The sequence below is a fragment of the Ricinus communis genome, chromosome 9 (genome assembly GCF_019578655.1).
Source record: "Ricinus communis isolate WT05 ecotype wild-type chromosome 9, ASM1957865v1, whole genome shotgun sequence".
In the NCBI taxonomy this organism is placed as follows: Eukaryota; Viridiplantae; Streptophyta; class Magnoliopsida; order Malpighiales; family Euphorbiaceae; genus Ricinus; species Ricinus communis.
Genome location: NC_063264.1, coordinates 8,342,394 through 8,362,791, shown reverse-complemented (window position 1 = coordinate 8,362,791; position 20,398 = coordinate 8,342,394). Strand labels below are relative to the sequence as shown.

Sequence of the window (20,398 nt, the reverse complement as noted above, 5' to 3'; positions counted from 1 at the left end):
AATAATAAAATTAAAAATAAACAAATAAAATATAGCAAAGAATATAAGATGACATGAGTGTTTTTAAATCCACAGATTTTCACCGTAGTGTAGATTCACGAATCTCAAGATGAAAATTAAGTTTAGAGACATGGCTTCACTTTTCTAAAGTGTTTAAATCAAAAAAATACTTTGTATGTTCTCTTTCTTGCTCGTCTCTCATTAAGGAACATCTTATAGGGAAAGGAAACTCTAGGATTTTGAGATGATAATTATTGAAAAAATAATTAAAAGATAATCAAAACTCAACTTAAGTGATAAATACTAATAATATCAAATAAGATCCATTAAAATTAATTTGATAATTATCCATAATTAATTAAAGATATATATGTAATTATTCTTAAAAATCTTAATTTTGACCCAAATTTGAAATATTTCTAAGACTTGATCCATATTTGATAATTTTCAAGATTTTGGCCTAATTAAAAAAGTTTGATTAATTTTCAAAGATTTCTGGCTTTATTAAAAGGGTTTGACCAAATACCAAAATTTGACCAAGTCAATTAAGATTAAGTTAACATTTGAGTTTTACTTTTCAAATTTCGGTGAGATTTGAAAATTACAATTAATTTTCATTGTTATTTTTCAATAATTCATTCGATATTTTAATTTAAAAAATGGATATGGCAATAAACAAAATAGATGCTGATAATATGTTTATTTATAAGTGATATATTAACTAGTAAGTTATTTTTTTAATTAAATAATTATTTATAAGAAATAGTATTTAATTATATTTTTAATACCATATTAACTAATAAGTTAGTTTTTTAATTATATAATGGTTTCTAATTAACTATATTATTTTTTAAATATAATAATAATTATAAAATATTAAAAATTCTATTAGATTCTTTCTATTAACTTATTTATAATTACAATAATAACAATATAGATAAATAAAAAAGTTAAGAAAATAATTATAATTAAATAAAAATTGCAGAATACTAGTAGATGACTAGTAAATTTTAGAGGCTACAATCTTTATATAGTGAATTAAAACATAGAATATTTTAAATAAAATTAATCCCAATCTTAATATACTTTTAAATAAAAAGTATTGTTTCACAATTCATCTTTATTTGTTTTAATTCTTTCGTACTTAATATGATATATAATATTTTTATAAAAATTATTTTTAATATTTTGAGATTTCTTTTTTCTTATTAACAAAATAATTTGTAGAAACATTATATAACAAAGAGTTGAAACAAATTAAAGTGGATGTTTAGTAGTTTTTTTAAATAAGATAGGAAAATCTAAAAAAGAAAACTTAATAAGCAACTTATTTTCTAAACTTCCTACTACTAATTGAGAGAGATATGATTATTTAAAGGTCCATCTTTCCAAGTATGATTAGGACTTGGACTTGGACTTGGGATAAGCTTATTGTTTGGGACATAGACTGTATCAGCTCCAATTTCAATAAAAATTATTTAAGTTCCCTGTGTCTTCAACAAGAGAAGAAGCGTACTCTTCTTCTGTAACTTTCTTTTCCAGAATGAATGCTCTTTCACTGTTTCTCATCATCTACCATTCCTTAATTGTGTTACTACCTTACAATGGTTTGGTTTCCCTGGCTAATTATAACCACCTGCACCCCAATGCTCGCATGCCCCTCTACGGTGACATCCTCTCTTATGGGTACCAATATTCTATTTGTATAAACACGTACACTTTTATCTGTCGGGTTCTTGAGTTAAATTATACTTATAGCATTGTTGATTTCTGCAGTTACTATGCGACGAAGCTATATATTGGCACACCTCCGCAGGAGTTCACACTTGTTGTGGATACCGGTAGTAATATGACTTTTGTTCCATGTTGCGGAAGTGAAGAGTACTGCGGCAAACATGAGGTATGCTTTTGTCCTAGATAATGTTTTCACAGTACAAATGGGCAGAAAGTTATGAGATTGTTGACAGTTTTAGGCGTCACCAGGCCTTTTTATTTTTTCCCAATTAATTGGTCATTATCAGGGTTCAGACTTTATCCTTGCAGCTGGAGGACTCTGGCACTGCTAAGCCAAAGTTACAGATTCGATGGTTCATCGTCTCTTAATTTTATTTCAAGCTCATTAAAATCATAAGTTTCCTAGGAATAACATTGTCATTAATAGATGCCTTTCATCGATTTATGCAGGATCCGGCGTTCCAAACAGAGTCATCAAGCACCTATCAGCCAGTAAATTGCCACCCTAGTTGTGACTGTGATTATTTGAGATCACAATGTAGTTATAAGATGCACTACGGTGATGGAAGCTATAGCAGGGGCGTCCTTGCTGAGGATATAATTTCTTTTGGAAATGAAAGCGAGTTTGCACCTCAGCGATTGGTTTTCGGCTGTGAACTTGATGCAATTGGTAGTCTTTACAGCCTACGTGCCGATGGCATAATCGGTCTGGGTCGAGGCAGATCAACCATTGTGGATCAACTTGTTGACAAGGGTGTAATTAGTGATTCATTTTCGTTATGTTATGGTGGGATGGAGGGTGGAGGTCATATAATTCTTGGTAGCTTTTCTCCTCCTCCCTCTGATATGTTTTTCACCTACTCAAACCCTGGGCGAAGGTGGGGTTGCAATTGATTATTTTTTTCAATTTTTCAAGTATGTCTTATTATGCATCTCAGGAATTTAATCCAAGTTATTGGGATTGAACAGTCAAAATTACAATGTTGAGCTGATGGAAATACAAGTAGCTGGAAAACCACTGGAGTTGAATCCAACAATCTTTAACAGAAGCCATGGAACTATATTGGATAGTGGAACTACATTTGCCTTTCTTCCAGAAAATGCTTTTATCGCATTTAAGAATGCTGTAAGTACTGTTTCTTTTTTCCTTTGAGGGAAGCTTTAAACACTTCAGTTGGTCTGAAATCTAAGCTTTAAACAGTTCAAATTCATAAAAACAAAGCCAATACCGTGATACCACCGAGCTTAGCTCATTGGTAATAGTGGGATCTAGTTTTAATGGTGTAAATTTTTTGACAAGTTAATCTTGCCTGCTAAGTTCCATATATACCATCTCACACAAATTATGATATATATTCTAGTTTTACTCGCATAAATTATTATTATTATTATTATATAAATTATAATATAAAAATATTTAATAAAATTGTATATAATATAGTATTTATTAAATAGTTTCAATTATTTTATAAATATTCCTTTATTGTTTAGTAGAAGTTGATGTGTTAGTCTTAATAATATTATACTTCTAGTAGTATATAATTGTAAATAAATAAAAATAGTTTACTCTTATTTTACAAGAAAAAATAGTAAAAGAATATAAAGAAAGAGATGAATTTTAAACTTTTATAATAAAAGAACAAAAGATTAATAAAAAAGTAAACAGTAAATAATATTTTCTTTTGTGTCGTTTGCCATGTTGCTTTAAATTCATTGATGACAAAGTTAGAATGAATTCATTCAATTCAAATTATCTCTGAATTTTAATGTACACAATATTCAATTTAAATGAGTATAAAAAGATATTCAGTTTATATTGACATCATAATAAAACTTAATTTAATATATACGGACATTTTAATTAATTTAGTATATTCAGTTTATACATTGATTACTCGAAGTAATTTATTTATAATAATTTTATTAATAAAATATTATGATAATGAAGACATGAACTAAAATATCAATAAAGTGAAATTAAAAATATTTAATCTTTTCTTAATATCTTGTTTTTAATTTTTATGAAAATTTTATATGAAGCTATCTAAACCATTGAATAAGTATTTATAATGTGATATAATAATTCATCATTTACTTGTAGGATTAGAAATGTAAATGAAATTATCATAGAATTAAAATTGAATTAGATTAATTACTAATAAATTATATTAGAATTAGAAATATATTAAATTAAATTAACTACATATAAAATTATAACAGAATTAGATTAGTATTATATTAACTACTGATTAATGTAAAAAATATTTTAATCATTTTCACTCCTCTTTATACTCTTATATATACTAGTTTCTTTTTTTTTTTTTTATGTACGTGCATTGCACATGAATTGTAACATATTAAATTTATTATTATTTAAATAGCTAAAATAAAATAATTATTAAATTTAAATTTAAAAATATTATTAACATTAAAAACCAGCATAATTTATAATTTTTGAAAGAAAACATACACATAAAATAGAACTTATAGAGTGCAAAAATATACTTAAGATCCTCATTTATAATCATGATATTTTAAATTTCTTTTGGGCATACCTCTAAAATCACAATAAATTGAATTTTATTTTTTTATCAATATTCAATTTATTTTTTTATCAATATTATTAGTTTATAACCATGTTTAGTTTTTCTTATTCTTTTTTTTAATTATAATTTTTATAATTAAATTTTAAATAATTAATGAATTTAATTCAATTTTATCAACATCACTATAGTTTAGTGATTGTGTATTTTTTTTCATAGGTTTTAATTTAATTTCTTTTAGTGCCCCACATAACTAATGACTTTTTATTTAAATAATAAGATAAATAGTTTTCATAAAGAGACTTGTTATTATTCACCTAATAAATATTAATTACTTACTTAAAATAAAATAGTATTTCATTTCAATATCTCAAGATAACAATTATGTCATAATAATTATTAACTATTTAATTTTTAAAAAAAAAATTAGATCTTCATTATTATATGATATTTTAAAATCCATAGTTTAATTATATTTGTATGTGACTCGTTATATTTTAAATTTTTAGATTAAATTGTTAAAATAAGAATCTTTTCTTTAAAACTTTTTAATTATTTTTCAATTATTATTGAGTAATACATTACAAATTTTCTAATTAGACAATAATTCCTATTCTCAAAATAACATATTTAGTTTCCAATGGCAAATAAGAATTAGTTTTAGTGTTATATTTTAATACTAGTTTAAATGAATTTAATTAATATATTAATTATAATGTTTTCTTATTCTAAGTCAAACATATTAGACATGCATATTATAGATCTCAAATTATAGAACTCTCTATTTGTCAAATTCCTCAAAATTATAATTTTTGAATTTTCCTACTTAGAGAAATAATAGTAATAATTTACACTATTCCTCTACACTAAATTAATGTATTGCTATTACTATTCTACTCTTCTGTCCATTCTACATCAGCTCTTCTTCTTCTTTTTGTTTTACTATAAAAATTTATTAAATTTGTTTTATTTACCTACTTAAAATAATAATAATAATAATAATTTGGCATGCTCTTCTTTTCTGCACCATCCTTTACACTAAATTAATATTTTACTCTTCTCTCCTTTCCACACCTACTCTTCTTCTTCCTTTTTTCCTTTACCCCATTCCTTTTTTTCTTAATAGTAGTATCCATTATATTTGTAGAATTAAATTTTATATATAATTAAAAATTAATTTTAAGAATAATATTTTAAAAATTTTAATAATATATATCAAATTTAAAAAATTTAGAAACAGTATTTTTAAAAAAATTATACAGTTAAAATAATATTTTTTTTATTAATTTTAAGATATTTCTTTTATTTTTTTAAATTTCTTATGGATATACAGATTTTGAGCCAAACCCGTTTCCTCAAACGCATAGAGGGCCCAGATCCAAATGTAGATGATATTTGCTTTTCCGGTGTTGAAAGGTACTGGCTCTAACTAGTATGTATTATTAATGTTTGACTTCAATTTGGCCCATTAAAGTCATTGGTCTGTCTACCTACAACTTCGTAAATTATTAGGTGGTTCCCGACTACTGTTGTCCAGGTGCCACAGGATACACGTGGTGACATTGTCCTGTTATTTTTGGAATAATTACTATTTATCACCTATATATTTTTATACTATATCAATTATTTTTAATATTTAAATATTATATTTTTTTGTTAATCTATTTTATAATTTTATACTAAAAGTTCATTTCCTTATAATTTCTATTAACAACCGTTAACTAGATTTAGTTTTATATTATTTATTTTTAAAATTTAGTATAATGTATAAATTTCTCCTTATAGTTTATTTATTATACTAGAATTCTCTTATTTAATTTTTGTATAAAAATTAAATTTAATAATTGTATAAAAATAATTAATTAGTCTTCTTTAATCACTCTAATATTTAATAAAATTAAATTCTAATAAAATTTAAATATTCTAAAGTACTTATATTTATCAAAATTAAAAATATTTAACTTGAAATTATTAAAATAAAATATAAATTATTATTCTTATTAGTTTTGTACACTAAAATTATAATTTTGATAAGAAGTTTAGAGATTATTTTTTTTATCAATTTAGTTCTTTAATTATATTAATTTTTCAAATATAAAGAGATTTTATTGCAATAAATAAAATATAGAAAACAATTTATATATTATACCGAAAACTAGGAGGCAAATAGTATAGAACCAAATATAGTTAATTATTGTTTAAATTTTGACCAAAGAGTTTTTGGTATAAAAATCTTAAAATTAAAAAATGAAAAATTATAATTTTAAATGTTAGGCATTAAGTAGTGTAATATGAAAAAGCACAAGGGTATATAGTAATTACCTCTTCTGTTTTTATTAGCCTATTTTTTTTAAAGAAACAATTATTGATAAAACTAATTATAAAGATTAATATAATATTTTAAAATTGATAAAATAAATTATAAAGATTAATATAATGTTTGAAAATCACATAATAAATAAATTATTTTATATATTTTTGAAAGTTTATATTATATATAAATAAAATATAAAATTTAATATAATTGCTAACATATTTTATTTAAGTTTTTTAATTGGCATACTCTAGGGTAATTAAAAATTGATATACTTTTGACAAATAATAAAATAAATTATTTTTAAAACTAATATAATATAATATTAGAAAACTAATATAATATAATATTAGAAAGTCTTCGTATACTAAAAAGTTTCATTATTAGTGAATGAAATTAATTTTGTACACATTTAATAAATTTAAATTTTTATCCATATGTAATTCATGATTCCATAACCAAAAGTGTTACATTTTTATGATAGATATCAGTATTCATCATTCATAAGCATAATATTATTATTTAGCATAACAATGTTTACTTTTATTCTATCAATTGTTAGATGTTGATTGTTTTAACCAAGAATAATCTTTATTTATGATATACATGTTCATTAATTTATCTTTATCAATTTAGTAGTTATAACATTATATATGTTCCTCATGTCATTATGAAAAATTATTTTCATATAAAAATTATGTCGATTCATATTTATTATTTTTGTGATGGCTATTGCAACATTTTTGTTATTAACATAAATATTCATCATTCACAAGCATAATATTCGTTAGTATATTAATGGATATTCATCATTAATAAAATATTATTTTCATTAATTGATACAAATAGACATATAAAACATAGACCTAAAGTGAATCCTCCTTACAGTTAGTAAGCATAAAAATTGTCAAACTAAAGTTATATTACAAATATTTATAATGTGGTACAAACACTTTTTTAACAAATATATTTACCAAGCAATAGACAGTTAACGTTTAAATAATGATCATTAAGTACGGATTTAATTAACATAAATTAATAAACATTCAATATGAATTTAATGATACATAAATTATTTTCAAAAATAATGTGCGTCAGTGATTTTGACGAACATGCGATATCTAGACCGAACTTGAAAGTATGAGATACAAGGGTGAACAACAACGAATCAGAGTAGAAAATTGATTACTGAGTCGACCGGTTTCATTTTAATTTTAATTTTAAACATTTTATTAACTGATCAAGCAGACCAATTATATTTTATATATTAATATTTAATATATATTTCAATTAAGTATAATTTCAAAATTAATTTTATATAATTTTCAAAATTATTTTTATATAATTTTTAGTTTTTAAATATTGACATTTTATATATATTCTTCAAAAAAATCATTTTCTTATAAATAAATTTTAAAAATTTTCATTATTTAAGTAAAAGCCCAAGAGTCAAACCTAAATTCTCCTTCTCTTTTTATATTTTCTAGTATTTTTGGTTAATCGAAAAATTATTATTAAAAAATAATTTTTTTATTAATCAAATACTTAATTCAATTTTAATTTTAAAAAATTGAATCCAATTTTAATTTAAAAAAAAAAAGAGAAACCAACACTCAGCTTTTCTGTAATCCAAGCATGCTCACCTGGTTGATATTATTTTATACTTTGCATTGACTTGAAATTAAAAATAGAGAATTATAAATTTAGTATTTTAACTTTTAAATTTTTTTTCTATTTTAATGTATAATATATATTTTTTGTTTAATTTAATATATGAACTGTCACGACACCATCTGTGGGCCCGTGACCGGCATTAGGGAATAGGTAGGCGTAAGGCGACCGAATCCCGTAGTAAGCCTGACAGTCACTAACTCAATTAAATCTCATATCATATTACTGATGCCACAATTATCTTAATAGTTAAATTTTATATAATTAATTCGGTCTACCAGAAGAATTAGGCGAGACCTGAAACTGCAGAAAATTTCAACTGGTATATCTACTATTACTACTGCGGAGAATCTAAGATTTTTACAAATTAACATACCAAATCAAATACACCACCCGATGATGAAGGAGTCGGGTTACTAGATAAGAATTGCGGAAAGACTAATAGTCATGGATCTAAAAAAAACAGTAAAGTTGAGACTGTCAGTCTCGAGAGTGAATTAAAATCATATATCCAAAAAACAGTTGCATATACTTCGATCACACATTCATTTAATTTGAAATAACCATTAAATCATGTAAAACATACGTGTCATGCTATGCTTAAACAAAATAATTTCACACACAATGGGACGGAGTACTTCAGTAGAACCCTAATCCCCACAGAAACATCTTGATCAATATCCATACTGACATTTCGACTAATCTCAACTCTAACATCCCGATTAATCTCATTCCAATAGGAGTAGCGTCTAGAGAGTGAAGCTCGATTAGGGACCTTACCTCTAGTCTAGTCACTTGTCTTAGCCTTTCGGCTCTTTTAATCCAACAGGTCTGGCGCCCACAGAGCAAGCTCGATCAGGGACCTTACCTCCAGCCTGAACACTTGATTTCCAACTAAGCCGGCGCCCAAAGAGCAAGCTCGATCAGGGACCTTACCTCCGGCAAACACATTCTACTAAGCCTATAGAGCAAGCTCGATCAGGGCAAGTCCTCATCTTTACTTTTCAAATTTACCTATTTACCCTTTCCCATCACTCTCGGACCTATATTAATACACTCATCAACCAAATGTGTTCTACTGCCGTCCCATCCTGTGTCATCATGCAATAATAAAATCAATGATAAAGAAAATGTTATATATATATAAATAGTAATCAAAAGCATGATACAAATGAATAATTGCAAATCAAAAATTTATGCATGACACGTGCATAATCAATATATGACTTTAACTCACAGCTTTAGCGACTTCCTAGCTCTGCTTCGGTGCCTCGGTTGGAGCAAACCGAACAGACAGATCATCGAGACGCCTGATTGCTCGGTTGACTCGCCTCCAGCCGCCGGAGTCCGATCAACGATCCGAACACACCATCGGACTCGAAACAACACGCTGATGATGATCCCAGCTTCCGATTTTCTGATCCAATCCCCGATCATCCGGAGAGATTTACGGACGATCTCGGCTGTCGATTTGCAAACGAAGCCCGATCGCCACGAAACTGGTGCCATTGCGAAGCTTGAGCTGAGGAGAGTCCGGATACGCCCTCCGATCGTCCATAGCTCGTCGGAGCTCGCCGAAAAAGCTAAAAAACGTCGGTTGCCCCCCTAATTTCACTTTGCCGGATCTTTCGTCTCCGGCCACTACAGGCGTCGCCACTAGTGCCAAAAGAGAGCCCTCGTCGAGAGGAGCCGATCGCCACCGAGATCAGCCGACAAGGCCGCCGGAAAAGCGCCTGGAAGTCGCTCCCTCTTCCTCGCTTTCGCCCTTCCACGCCGCCACACTCCCGGTGGTCGGCCTGACTCCCTTCTTCTCCTTCTCCGGCTTCCTCCCTCTCTCTCCCCGACATCTCTTCTCTTTTCTTTCTTTCAATATCAACATTTAGCCTCTGAAGTTTTCTTTCTTACCTTTTGGTCCCTCAACTTTTTAAATTACTGCAATTTCATCCTGCAAAATTTTCAAATAACCCCTAAACTTTTCTTTAGCCTTTCAATTAAGCCCCTAACTATTTAATTTGGGCCAAATTAGAATTATTAAAAATATACAATTACATATATACCCCTGCCGACATATTTATTTACAAAATACCAAATTTACAAATTTTCATTAAACCCCCATAATAATACAATTTTACTTTTAATCCTTATTTTAAAATAAATTTTCAAATTAGTCCTAACACAAAATTAAATTAAATAACCAATTTGCTAAATATTTTCCAACTTAAATTAAATACCACTAGCTAATTAAAACACCAATTTCCCTAAGAAATTTCTTTTATAAAAATATCATTTACAAATTCTTCCAATTTATAATTTTATATATATATATATATATACATTTGGGGAAAAATTTGGAATGACCAAAAATATAATTGGTATAGAAAAATAACTCATTTAATTGTCAAATATTAAAATTCAGAATTATATTTAAATCATTCCAATTGAACCGAATAAAAATATAAAGCTAACATTAATTTAAATAAAAATTAATTTATTAATTATTATTAATATTACTATTATTAAATAAAAATTTCGGGTATTACATGAACCTACTATTTTGTATATATTATGGTGTCTATTACAAGTTTTATAGGTTAAATTAATAATTTAATTCATTTTACATATGAATTTACATAAGTATCCTTACTTATTATTACGTAACTCAGAATTACATACAGTTTTTTCTATTTTCTTCCTTTCTTTTCTTATTCTTTTTATTTTCTTTCTATTTTTCCTTAAAAAAAATTTAATACTAAAAAAGTAAAAATATTGGATTAATTTTAAATTTTAAATTTTTATTATTTTGTAAAAAAATTCAATCAATGTTTTTTATTTCTATAAATTATTTTTAAATAAATTATTACATTTTTCTCTCTCTTGTTATTATTTTGAGGTAAAATAATATATTTTGTTTTTTATAAATGCAAAGATAAAAAATAAAATTTTATTTAATATTTTTAAATATTTTATTTAAATGCATGTGAAAACTTTTTTCTTAATTTTTAAATCTCTTGATAAACAAACAAAAGCTTAAAAAATAGTGTTGAAAATTGATAAAAAGAAAAAGAAAAAAAAAGAAAAAATGAGTCAATATATTTAATATTTTTAGCGGGTTCAAATACTATTTTAGTAATTTTACTATTAAAAATGTAAGCTTATAATTTTTGATTGGGATAATTATATTTTTGATGTCTAAATTTGTCAAAAAATGATAATCGAGTGGTTAAATTTTAAAAACTAATAATTCAATGCGGCAACCAATAAGAAAATAATAAAAAGGTGTTTTAACAGGTCACACATTATAAAAATCGACTTGAATTTTTTTTATTAAATAAGGTAGAAAATAAGAGACATGTGATAATGATATATTGTAAAAATAATAAAATGACAAACTTGTCTATCATATATGAACATATATTTACAAAGTTATTAGAATTTTATAGTGCAATAAAAAATTAAGATTCGTAAATTGAGAATTAAGAATTAAAATTATTAAATTGGGGATGAGGGATTTGAATTATTGGATTTCTACATGACGCTCTCTGCACAATGCTTCTAACATTAGCAAGATTACCATTACTGACGTAGTCTTTTCCTTACAAAAAGAATATTAGAAAAAAAAAATGAGAGATTTTAAAAACATGAAAGAGAAAGAGAGCTCAGAGAAAAAGGTTCCAAAAATATATATATATAAGACAAAATTTACTCTAAAACTATATTACTAATTAATTTAATTTAGTTTTTGATATGTTTAATAACTTTTACTTTCTCATCCATGTCTATAAGAATTTAATGAAAACCTAAAAATCACCATTTTGTTATTCTTTTACATGTCGCTACACTGTCACTTCTTGATAAATTTGGACATTAAAATTATAATTATTTCTCTTTTGATTTAATAGATTAATTTTTAAATTTTTAAACAAACTATTATTGTTTGAAAAAATTAGGGTTTGTTTACTATGTAGAGTTTTTTTTTTTCTGTTTTCATTTCTAATTTTTAAGAAAATAATAACTTTTCATTTTTATGGAAGATTTGTAAAATTCGTAAAATATATTTACTTGCTATTATATAAAAACTTTTGATTTTCTATTTGGTTAATATTTTAAGTATAAAAGATAAACTTATAATAAACAAAGTGAAAATTCCTTATTCTCATTTGAAAACAAGTGACTTTTTATATGAAGAAAAATATAGAAAACATGTTAAATTTATTTTCTAAAGTTTTCCAAAGTGTAGTTACAATTTTAAGAACATGAAAAACTATTTTCTATTTTTATTTTAGAAAAATAGCACAAATAAACACAAAGTTCTATTTTTTTTATTTTTATTTGAAAATTTTTCTAAAAAACTGACATAGTTTTCTATAGAAATAATTATAAAAATGGTTAGTTACAATTTAATAAGTGAAACAGGAAATTATTAACGCTTAATCATAGAAACAGGAAAAATGGCTAAGATGATTATCTTAGTCCCACATTGTTAGATTTTAGCATAGAAATCATCTTAGCCATTTTTCCTGTTTCACTTATTAAATTGTCACCTATATAAAAAATAATGCTAGATAATTATAATGATAGTATAGAATTTATTAATATTTAACAATTAAGTATTTAAACTTTTAAAACTTCCAATTTAGTGTGTGAACTTAGTAAATATTTACAATTAAGTATATATAGGAGGTCAATAACCTTAAAACATACATTATTAGTTTAATAGGGATAAAAAGCATAAGTGATACCACAACTATGTCACTTATATTCATTTGGTTATTTGGATACCATTTTTTGGTGATTATTGAGTTGAGGTACCAAATGAATACAATAGCTATAATTAAAGTACCATTTATATATTTTACCTATTTAGTAAATTAAAAAAATAAAATGATAAAAAAATCTTTAAAATATATATATTATTTAATAGAGTAATGCAATTGTCCTCACTATCACCATCATTTTTATTTATATATTCATCAATTTTTTTAAAGAAATTTTTATCCAACTTTGAGCAACACCTTGTCTTCTTCAATCCATCACTACAGACATTTAAAATAAAATCAGCTATCATTGAGAATGATAATTTTGACTGTAATGTTATTTACTAATACTTCTACTTATGATAATATTTTATATATTTTTATCTATCTTTATAATTTTTATTAGTTAAATATAAGGTTTACGCTCCTCCATATAAATATTGTATTTTACTAATGAAAATATAATAGAATTTGATTTGTCTATACCATATCTTTTTTATATATAATTATTGGTTTCACTCACTCAAATGTTAGTAATTTTTAATTTTACACACTAAATTATAACATTTAACAGTTTAAATATTAAAAAATCAAATTTTAAAAAGTCGCACACTATTTTATAATTATCGATAAATTAAGTTGATGTGAATAACTTGTAATCTATTGTTGTCCCGCTATATATAGTCAATCTTAAATAATTACTGAATATATACACTAAATTATAATTTTTAAAAATTTAAATATTTAATTGTCAAATCTTAATAAGTATAAATACTATTTTTGTAATTATCTTTTTTATAAGTAAATAGGCTATCTTCTTTTTAAAAATAGTTTCCAAAATTTAAAAAAGCAAAACTAAATTCTTTTTGTAAAATGCTTTTACCAAACACACACTTAATAGATATAACAATTGTGCAAGAGGCGTAATTGTGGGTAGCATTCATGTGACCAAGCCTTTGGTTATAAAATCTATGAGTCATTTGGTATCAGGTAGGTAAAGGAATCAGTCATTTATAATAGAAATTACAAGTCACAGTAATGCTTAAGCCACAAAGTTTGGGTCGCTAGAATAGAATAAAATTTGCACACATAAGGGCTTTTCTAGCTAAAGAATCAGCCACCCAATTAGAGTTTCTAGGTACAAAATCAAAAGAACAGAGGTGAACTGTGAACTGAGCTGCTTAATATCTTCAACTATTATAACTAAATTCGGTGATAGAACGGTGTTGCCCCGAATAGCATCAATCAATAACTTTGAATCTCCTTTGAAAATTATATTGGATAACCCCTTTTCCAACGCTAGCAAGGCTGCACTTCTAAGAGCCAAAGCTTCTAAGATAAGCAATTTCTAATGATGGCACGCAAAGCTCCTTATTTCTGGTTCTTATTAGAAGTAGCATCAAAGTTGCACTTGACAAAATTAAAAGGAGGAGGTGCCAATCATAGTGATGAGAGGGATTTGTTCCATGGTCAAATATAGAAGGGGCTTGCTGCTTTGACAGCTCCATACTAATGATGAAATCCTTGTGGTACAACATAGCTTTTCGAATGATTAATTAGGCATCCCAATGTTGATTTTTAAAAATGCTTGCATTTAGCGATTTCCAGATAGCCTAGAGTGTGGCTACTGCAAGTGAGATAAGAGAAGGTCCCACATTGTTAGATTTTAGCATAGAAATCATCTTAGCCAACATTGTTTAGCACCAAGACCTGCAAAGAATCAGACCTCAATGCCAGAGGGGATAATGGCCATATTCCTCGAACCCAACTACAAAATCATTGAGGGCAGGATCATCCAAGTATTGAAACCTACGATTCAAGGCTGCACCCACCGGCAACCTTTTCTCCAACAACTTTCAGACAAAAATCTGCAGTTTACTAGGGATAGACATGCTCCAAATTAAATGAGACATTAATAATTCAGGTTGCACACTCAATATTCCAGCTCTATCAGCTTGGAGGCCCTTCATTCCCATATGCTAAACAACAAAATAACCAGATTTGACATTGTATATCCTTGAGGAATTATAATGCCAAGTATCCTGTCATTCCCTCCCACAATACTAGTTAGCATGGAAAGGGTCTCATTAGCATCATCATGGAAAAAAAGCTTCCTGACTAAATGTTCATTCCAACTGCCAAAGGAGGGTTCTAGAAGTTGACAGACCCATTGAATCTCCGAAGGAGCCCCATCTCGTATTTTTGGGAGGAAGAGGTAATAATTTGAGATCCAAGGTGTTTCTTTACATTTAATAGCCATACCACACCTCACTTGCCAGCACAATCCCTGTTCAAGAAGGGAACGTCCTTTCATAATACTTTGTTAGGCCCATGAAGCAGTCGTAGGAACTTTAGTCTCTAGAAAAGAGCTGTTGGGAAATAACGACCCTGAAAAGCCTGAGACAGTTACAAATCTAGTTTTTTAAGGAGTCGCCATCCTTGCTTAGCCAGAAGGCCACCTCTCTGAACCCAACTCCACCATTAGACTTGCTCTTGCATAACTTATTCCTTGACACCCAATGGACCTAATTCTCTTTATCTGTCTGTCCCCACCAAAACTTGCTAACGAGCTAATTGATATCCTTACACAAACCTATAGATCGAGCAAAATATGACATCAAATAGAGTGGCACTGCCATGGCAACTAAAGACCCGTGCTGATAGCAAGACACCTTTCCATTCGTCAATCTCTTAGCAATTCTATCTTTAATTTCCTTAAAAGTAGTCTTCTTTGATTTGGGAATGATAAGGAGAATAAGATATTTGTCTTGGCCCTAATATGGGGAATGGCTAGTACTCGGGCCAGTTGATGGCATTGTTGAGCTAGAGTATTTCGGCTGAAGAAGACTAAGGATTTAGCTTTGTTAACCAACAGTCCACTTGCTTTTGAATACAATAAGAGAATATTATTCACCCGTAAAGCTTCCTCTCTTGATGCCTTACAAAAGAAAAGAGAATAGTCAGCAAAGAGGAGGTGTGTAATACTCGGACTATCCTTTGCAATTCTGACCTTTGAAACACTTCTATCAATCTCTGCTTGATTGAACAATTGCATTAACCCCTCTGAGCATATTAAGCTAAGGTAAGGTGACAGGGGGTCTCCTTGCCTTAGTCCCCTCAATGGATTAAGAAACCCCTAGGTTCACTGTTGATCTTTATCGACTAAGACATAACCCATGCTACCCATCGATCATGAAAGCCCAGCTTAATCATCATTGTTTAAGAAAGTTCCATTCGATGCGTTTGCATACTTTACTCATATCGACTTTAATTGGCATCCCTTGAAATTTACCTTTCCTAGTCTTAAAGCTGTGCATTGTCTCGTGGGCGATCAATATGTTACCCGAGATCAAACGTCCTTTGATGAAATTGCATTCACTTTCACTAATAATGCTCGGAATTATTAGTTGCAATCTACTTGTCATGATCTTGGCTATAACTTTGTAAAATGTGCAACACGATCCAATTAGTCTCAGTTAAGTCATATTGCGAGGTTGGGGTGTTTTAAGAATAAGAGATATGATCGTGTGATTGAATCCCTTGAGTATGTATCCTGTCAAAAATAAATTTGATACAGCTTCACAGACACTCTCGCCAATCACATCCCAGTATTTTTTAAGAAATAGACCAGTAAGTCTGTCACCTCTTTGTGCCTTACGAGGATTTATTGTAAAAACTGCACTCTTAATCTCAGCAAATATAGCAGGTCGAATGAGTTATTGATTCATAGCTGGAGTAACTTTTCCTTGTACCAAGTTAGTTACTCTTTCGATGTTTCGAGAGGCAGAGGCCATGTATATAGTATGGAAGTAATCCATACCCACATCTGCAATCTTATTCGAATAGGTTTGCCACTCAACATTCTTGTCCTCCAACCCCAATATCTTACACAATCTTCTACAATGAATAACTCTCGCATGGAAGAAAGCAGTATTGTGGTCCCCGAGCTGAAGCCATTCTAATAGAGACTTTTGCGCCCATTATAACTCTTCCTTTCCTACCTCTCTTGAAAGATCCTCTTCAATTTTATGAATTTCCTCACCATTCCAAGATCCTAGCCTATCCTTTAGTTGAATCAGCTCTTTTTCCAACTCAGTAATTCTTTTTTTTGAATTGAGACTCTTACCCTTACTCAGTTAATCATATCAAACCTGCATTGTTTAAATTTACAGAAGACATTGAACATTGGGGACCCAAGTCTGTCATCCTGCCAAACATTTGAAATAATCCTCCAGCGAGCATAGAAGTAGAATTGCCTCCTTGGCTTACTTTTCCCTGCTAAGATCTGGAGGAAAATGGGACGATGGTCAAACCACAAGTCCTGTAAATGTGTAACCCATGCCCCTTGATATCTAGTACACCAACTGCTGGAGGCAAAAAATCTATCCAATCTAGTCTGAATGTTATACATCGCCTATAGTTCTAGATAAAAGTCATGCTTATATAAACCCAAATCAGTTACTCCCATATGCTCCATAAATTGTCGAAACTCTTGAATCTTCCGGTAGTCGTAGGCTATTTCCCTTGCTTCTCTGAACCATGGAGCAGGAGATTAAAGTCCCCACTAATTACCAGATTGCCACTAAGCCGCTTTTCTGAGCTCAATTAATTCATCATATTAGCTTCAAAGGCAGAGATTATCATTATTGAGATACATTATAAGAAGATCCTAAGGCTTACTTCCCCCAGCCTCATGGACTTTACAGACCATAAATAAGTCCCCTAGATTAATCACCTCAAACCTCCCTAGAACTCTCCAAGCCACACACATATCACCTGATTGCCCTCTAGGATCAGCTGCTACAATCTCGAAAAAACCACATTTGCCCAACTTCTTCTTGATAACCTGTACTTTTTTCTTCGTCTAAATAATGCAAAGCACCTCAAGGGAATGGGATTTAGTAAATCCCTTGTTATTATGGACTTTTAGGGGGTTTTCCACATCTTGATAATTCTGGCACATCATCGATCAGCTCGGGGCCATTTTCTATTGGCCACCCTCACTGTATTTTGTTCTTCTTATGAAACACACATCTTCTTCTCACTAAGGACAACATTGTCTTGTTGGCCTATTTCATCTACATTAACCACTACTACCTGTCTTACTTCTCTAGTAAGGGTTGGCGTCGATCTATGATTTCCCGATTGTCTAGCAAATTTCTTTAGTTTGATTTTTAGTACAATTGTTGTTTAGGAGACTAATTTGAATTGCAAGGTCCTTTGGGTTCAAACGGGGAAAAACGACAAGTGGTGTTAGGTTTCGAAGGGAAGAGTGATCTCTGCTTGGGCTGGGCTTAATAGTATTAATTGGGGATTGATTAAGATGACCATTGCCCCGTCTGCACCTCCTGCTGCAACATTAAAACTCTAAGGCTTAATATATATATCTTTTTGTATTGAATTTGATTAAAAGATGAATTATATAAAAATTTATAAAATTTATAACTAAACTAACTAATATTATAAGTAGAATTTTTAAATATATTTTATTTTATTCGGTCAAAATATTTTATAAGACTAAAAAATATTATTTTCTAACTTTATCATTTTATTTTACTTTCTCTTATATCTTTTCTTTTTTGTAAATATTATTTTGTTATTTATATCTAACACAATATTATTCCATTTAAATTGAATTTTGTAGTTTTTGTTTAACCTGTTAAAGATAGAAGTAGATTTGCAAATATATTTTATTTAAAATTTATTTATAAACAAAATAAATTTTTAATCAAATATAGTTTTAATTGCATTTGTTAATACTCATTTCTTTTTCCCCTCCTTTTTTATTGAGATTTGATTTAGGGAAGCAATTTCCAATCCATCAAAAATATTTCCAGAGGTGAACCTGGTATTTAGCGATCATCAAATTTTGTCCCTATCTCCAGAGAATTACCTGTTCCAGGTACTTTGTCATTATATTAATTAATAGCTATATGATTCTTGAACTTCAATTTATGTCTTTTGTTCCATCCACTAACTGTAAATTCTTTCTCTTGGATTTTTTGTTTTCATTCATTTTTCTTTGTCCCGGTTCGTAGCATCGGAATGTTACTGGTTCATATTGCCTGGGGATATACCAAAACAAGAATAAGAAGGATCAGACTACAAATTTAGGAGGTATCGGATCATGCACATTCTCTCACAAATATAATACTAACATAATTATTGTCCGCCATTTTACTCTTATTGCATTCTATCTCATCACTTTACTTTCTGTCATGTTATATTTGAGAATTACCATCAATACTTCTAGCTAAGTCCGATATAATTCTTCATATTTTTGTACAGGGAAAGCAGCCAGTTGGTCTGAATTATAATTTCATAGTCTGCTTGGAAAAAGATCTCATGGGTTTTTCTTTTTAACTTGAGACAGGAATCATTGTGCGAAATACGCTTGTGACTTATGATCGACAGAATAATAGGATTGGCTTCTGGAAAACTAATTGCTCTGAACTATGGAAGAGACTGGATGTAGCAACATTTGGACTTCCTATTTCGCTATCCACTACGGAATTTTCTCCTACAGGTTGTCTCAGTTTTCAATTATAACTTGGCCTTTAAAACCCATTCTTGAACTCTCTCTTATGATTTTGCTTCTTTTACTTGTGGTTTTCAGGTGAACGCCAATCAAACTCTGACATGGAAAATTCAGGTGGCGGCAATAGAATCATGCATGATGAACTTTAAGAGGCTAAACTTTCTTGCTCTCTTATAATTAATCACTTGCTATGTATTAGTTGAATAAGTCACAATCCTTTTACGGTTAAAAAAATGGTTGTGAATTGTAATAACATGCATACAAGTAAAGAAGTCCATCTGCAATAGCGAATGGAAGTCCTTAGTTGGGGGAAATATGTTATTATGATTGCCTGGTAGAGACACGAATGGGGTCGAATGAAATCTTATTCCCTTTCGTGGATGTCACTGCTAATGTTTCAGGACTAAAACTTGAATTGCAAGTTGAATCTGAGTTTTAAGTTATGAGCCCTAATTCAAAGCTTTTACACGTCTACTTATTCTTTCAGAATCTCTATCAATGAGCACAATTAACTAAAAATTGTCAATTTAAGATTATCTGTTTCAATTTTTTATATTAAAATGGAAAAGCAGTAATGAGAAATGATATATATGTTTAACCAGAACACCATTTCCTTAAACAACCTGTTATGCTAAAACATTAATAAAGACTCGCTGAAGAGAAATTGGTTTAAGGACAGTTCTTAAATTGGAACATTAAAAGAAAGTTGGAAAGGAATAATTGGTTGTTAATTAAAGGAAAATTTGCATAATTATACCAGAAAATAATAATTTTTAGATTTTTACCTTGTCTAAGAAAAAATTATAGATTTATACTTTTTTTTTAATCCTCAATGCACTCGTTA

General features: G+C 28.4%; 1 protein-coding gene across 1 annotated transcript; it reads left to right on the top strand.

Moving 5' to 3' along the window:
* Positions 1–1,428: 1,428 nt before the first annotated feature.
* Positions 1,429–19,993, top strand: LOC112535458 (aspartic proteinase 36-like). Its single transcript, XM_048378830.1, has 9 exons — positions 1,429–1,686; positions 1,777–1,900; positions 2,185–2,612; positions 2,704–2,860; positions 5,611–5,693; positions 18,819–18,918; positions 19,055–19,133; positions 19,390–19,542; positions 19,633–19,993. Exons 1-9 carry the CDS (start codon positions 1,544–1,546, stop codon positions 19,701–19,703), a joined length of 1,338 nt encoding a protein of 445 aa, XP_048234787.1. The 5' UTR covers positions 1,429–1,543; the 3' UTR covers positions 19,704–19,993.
* The last annotated feature ends 405 nt before the right edge of the window (positions 19,994–20,398 follow it).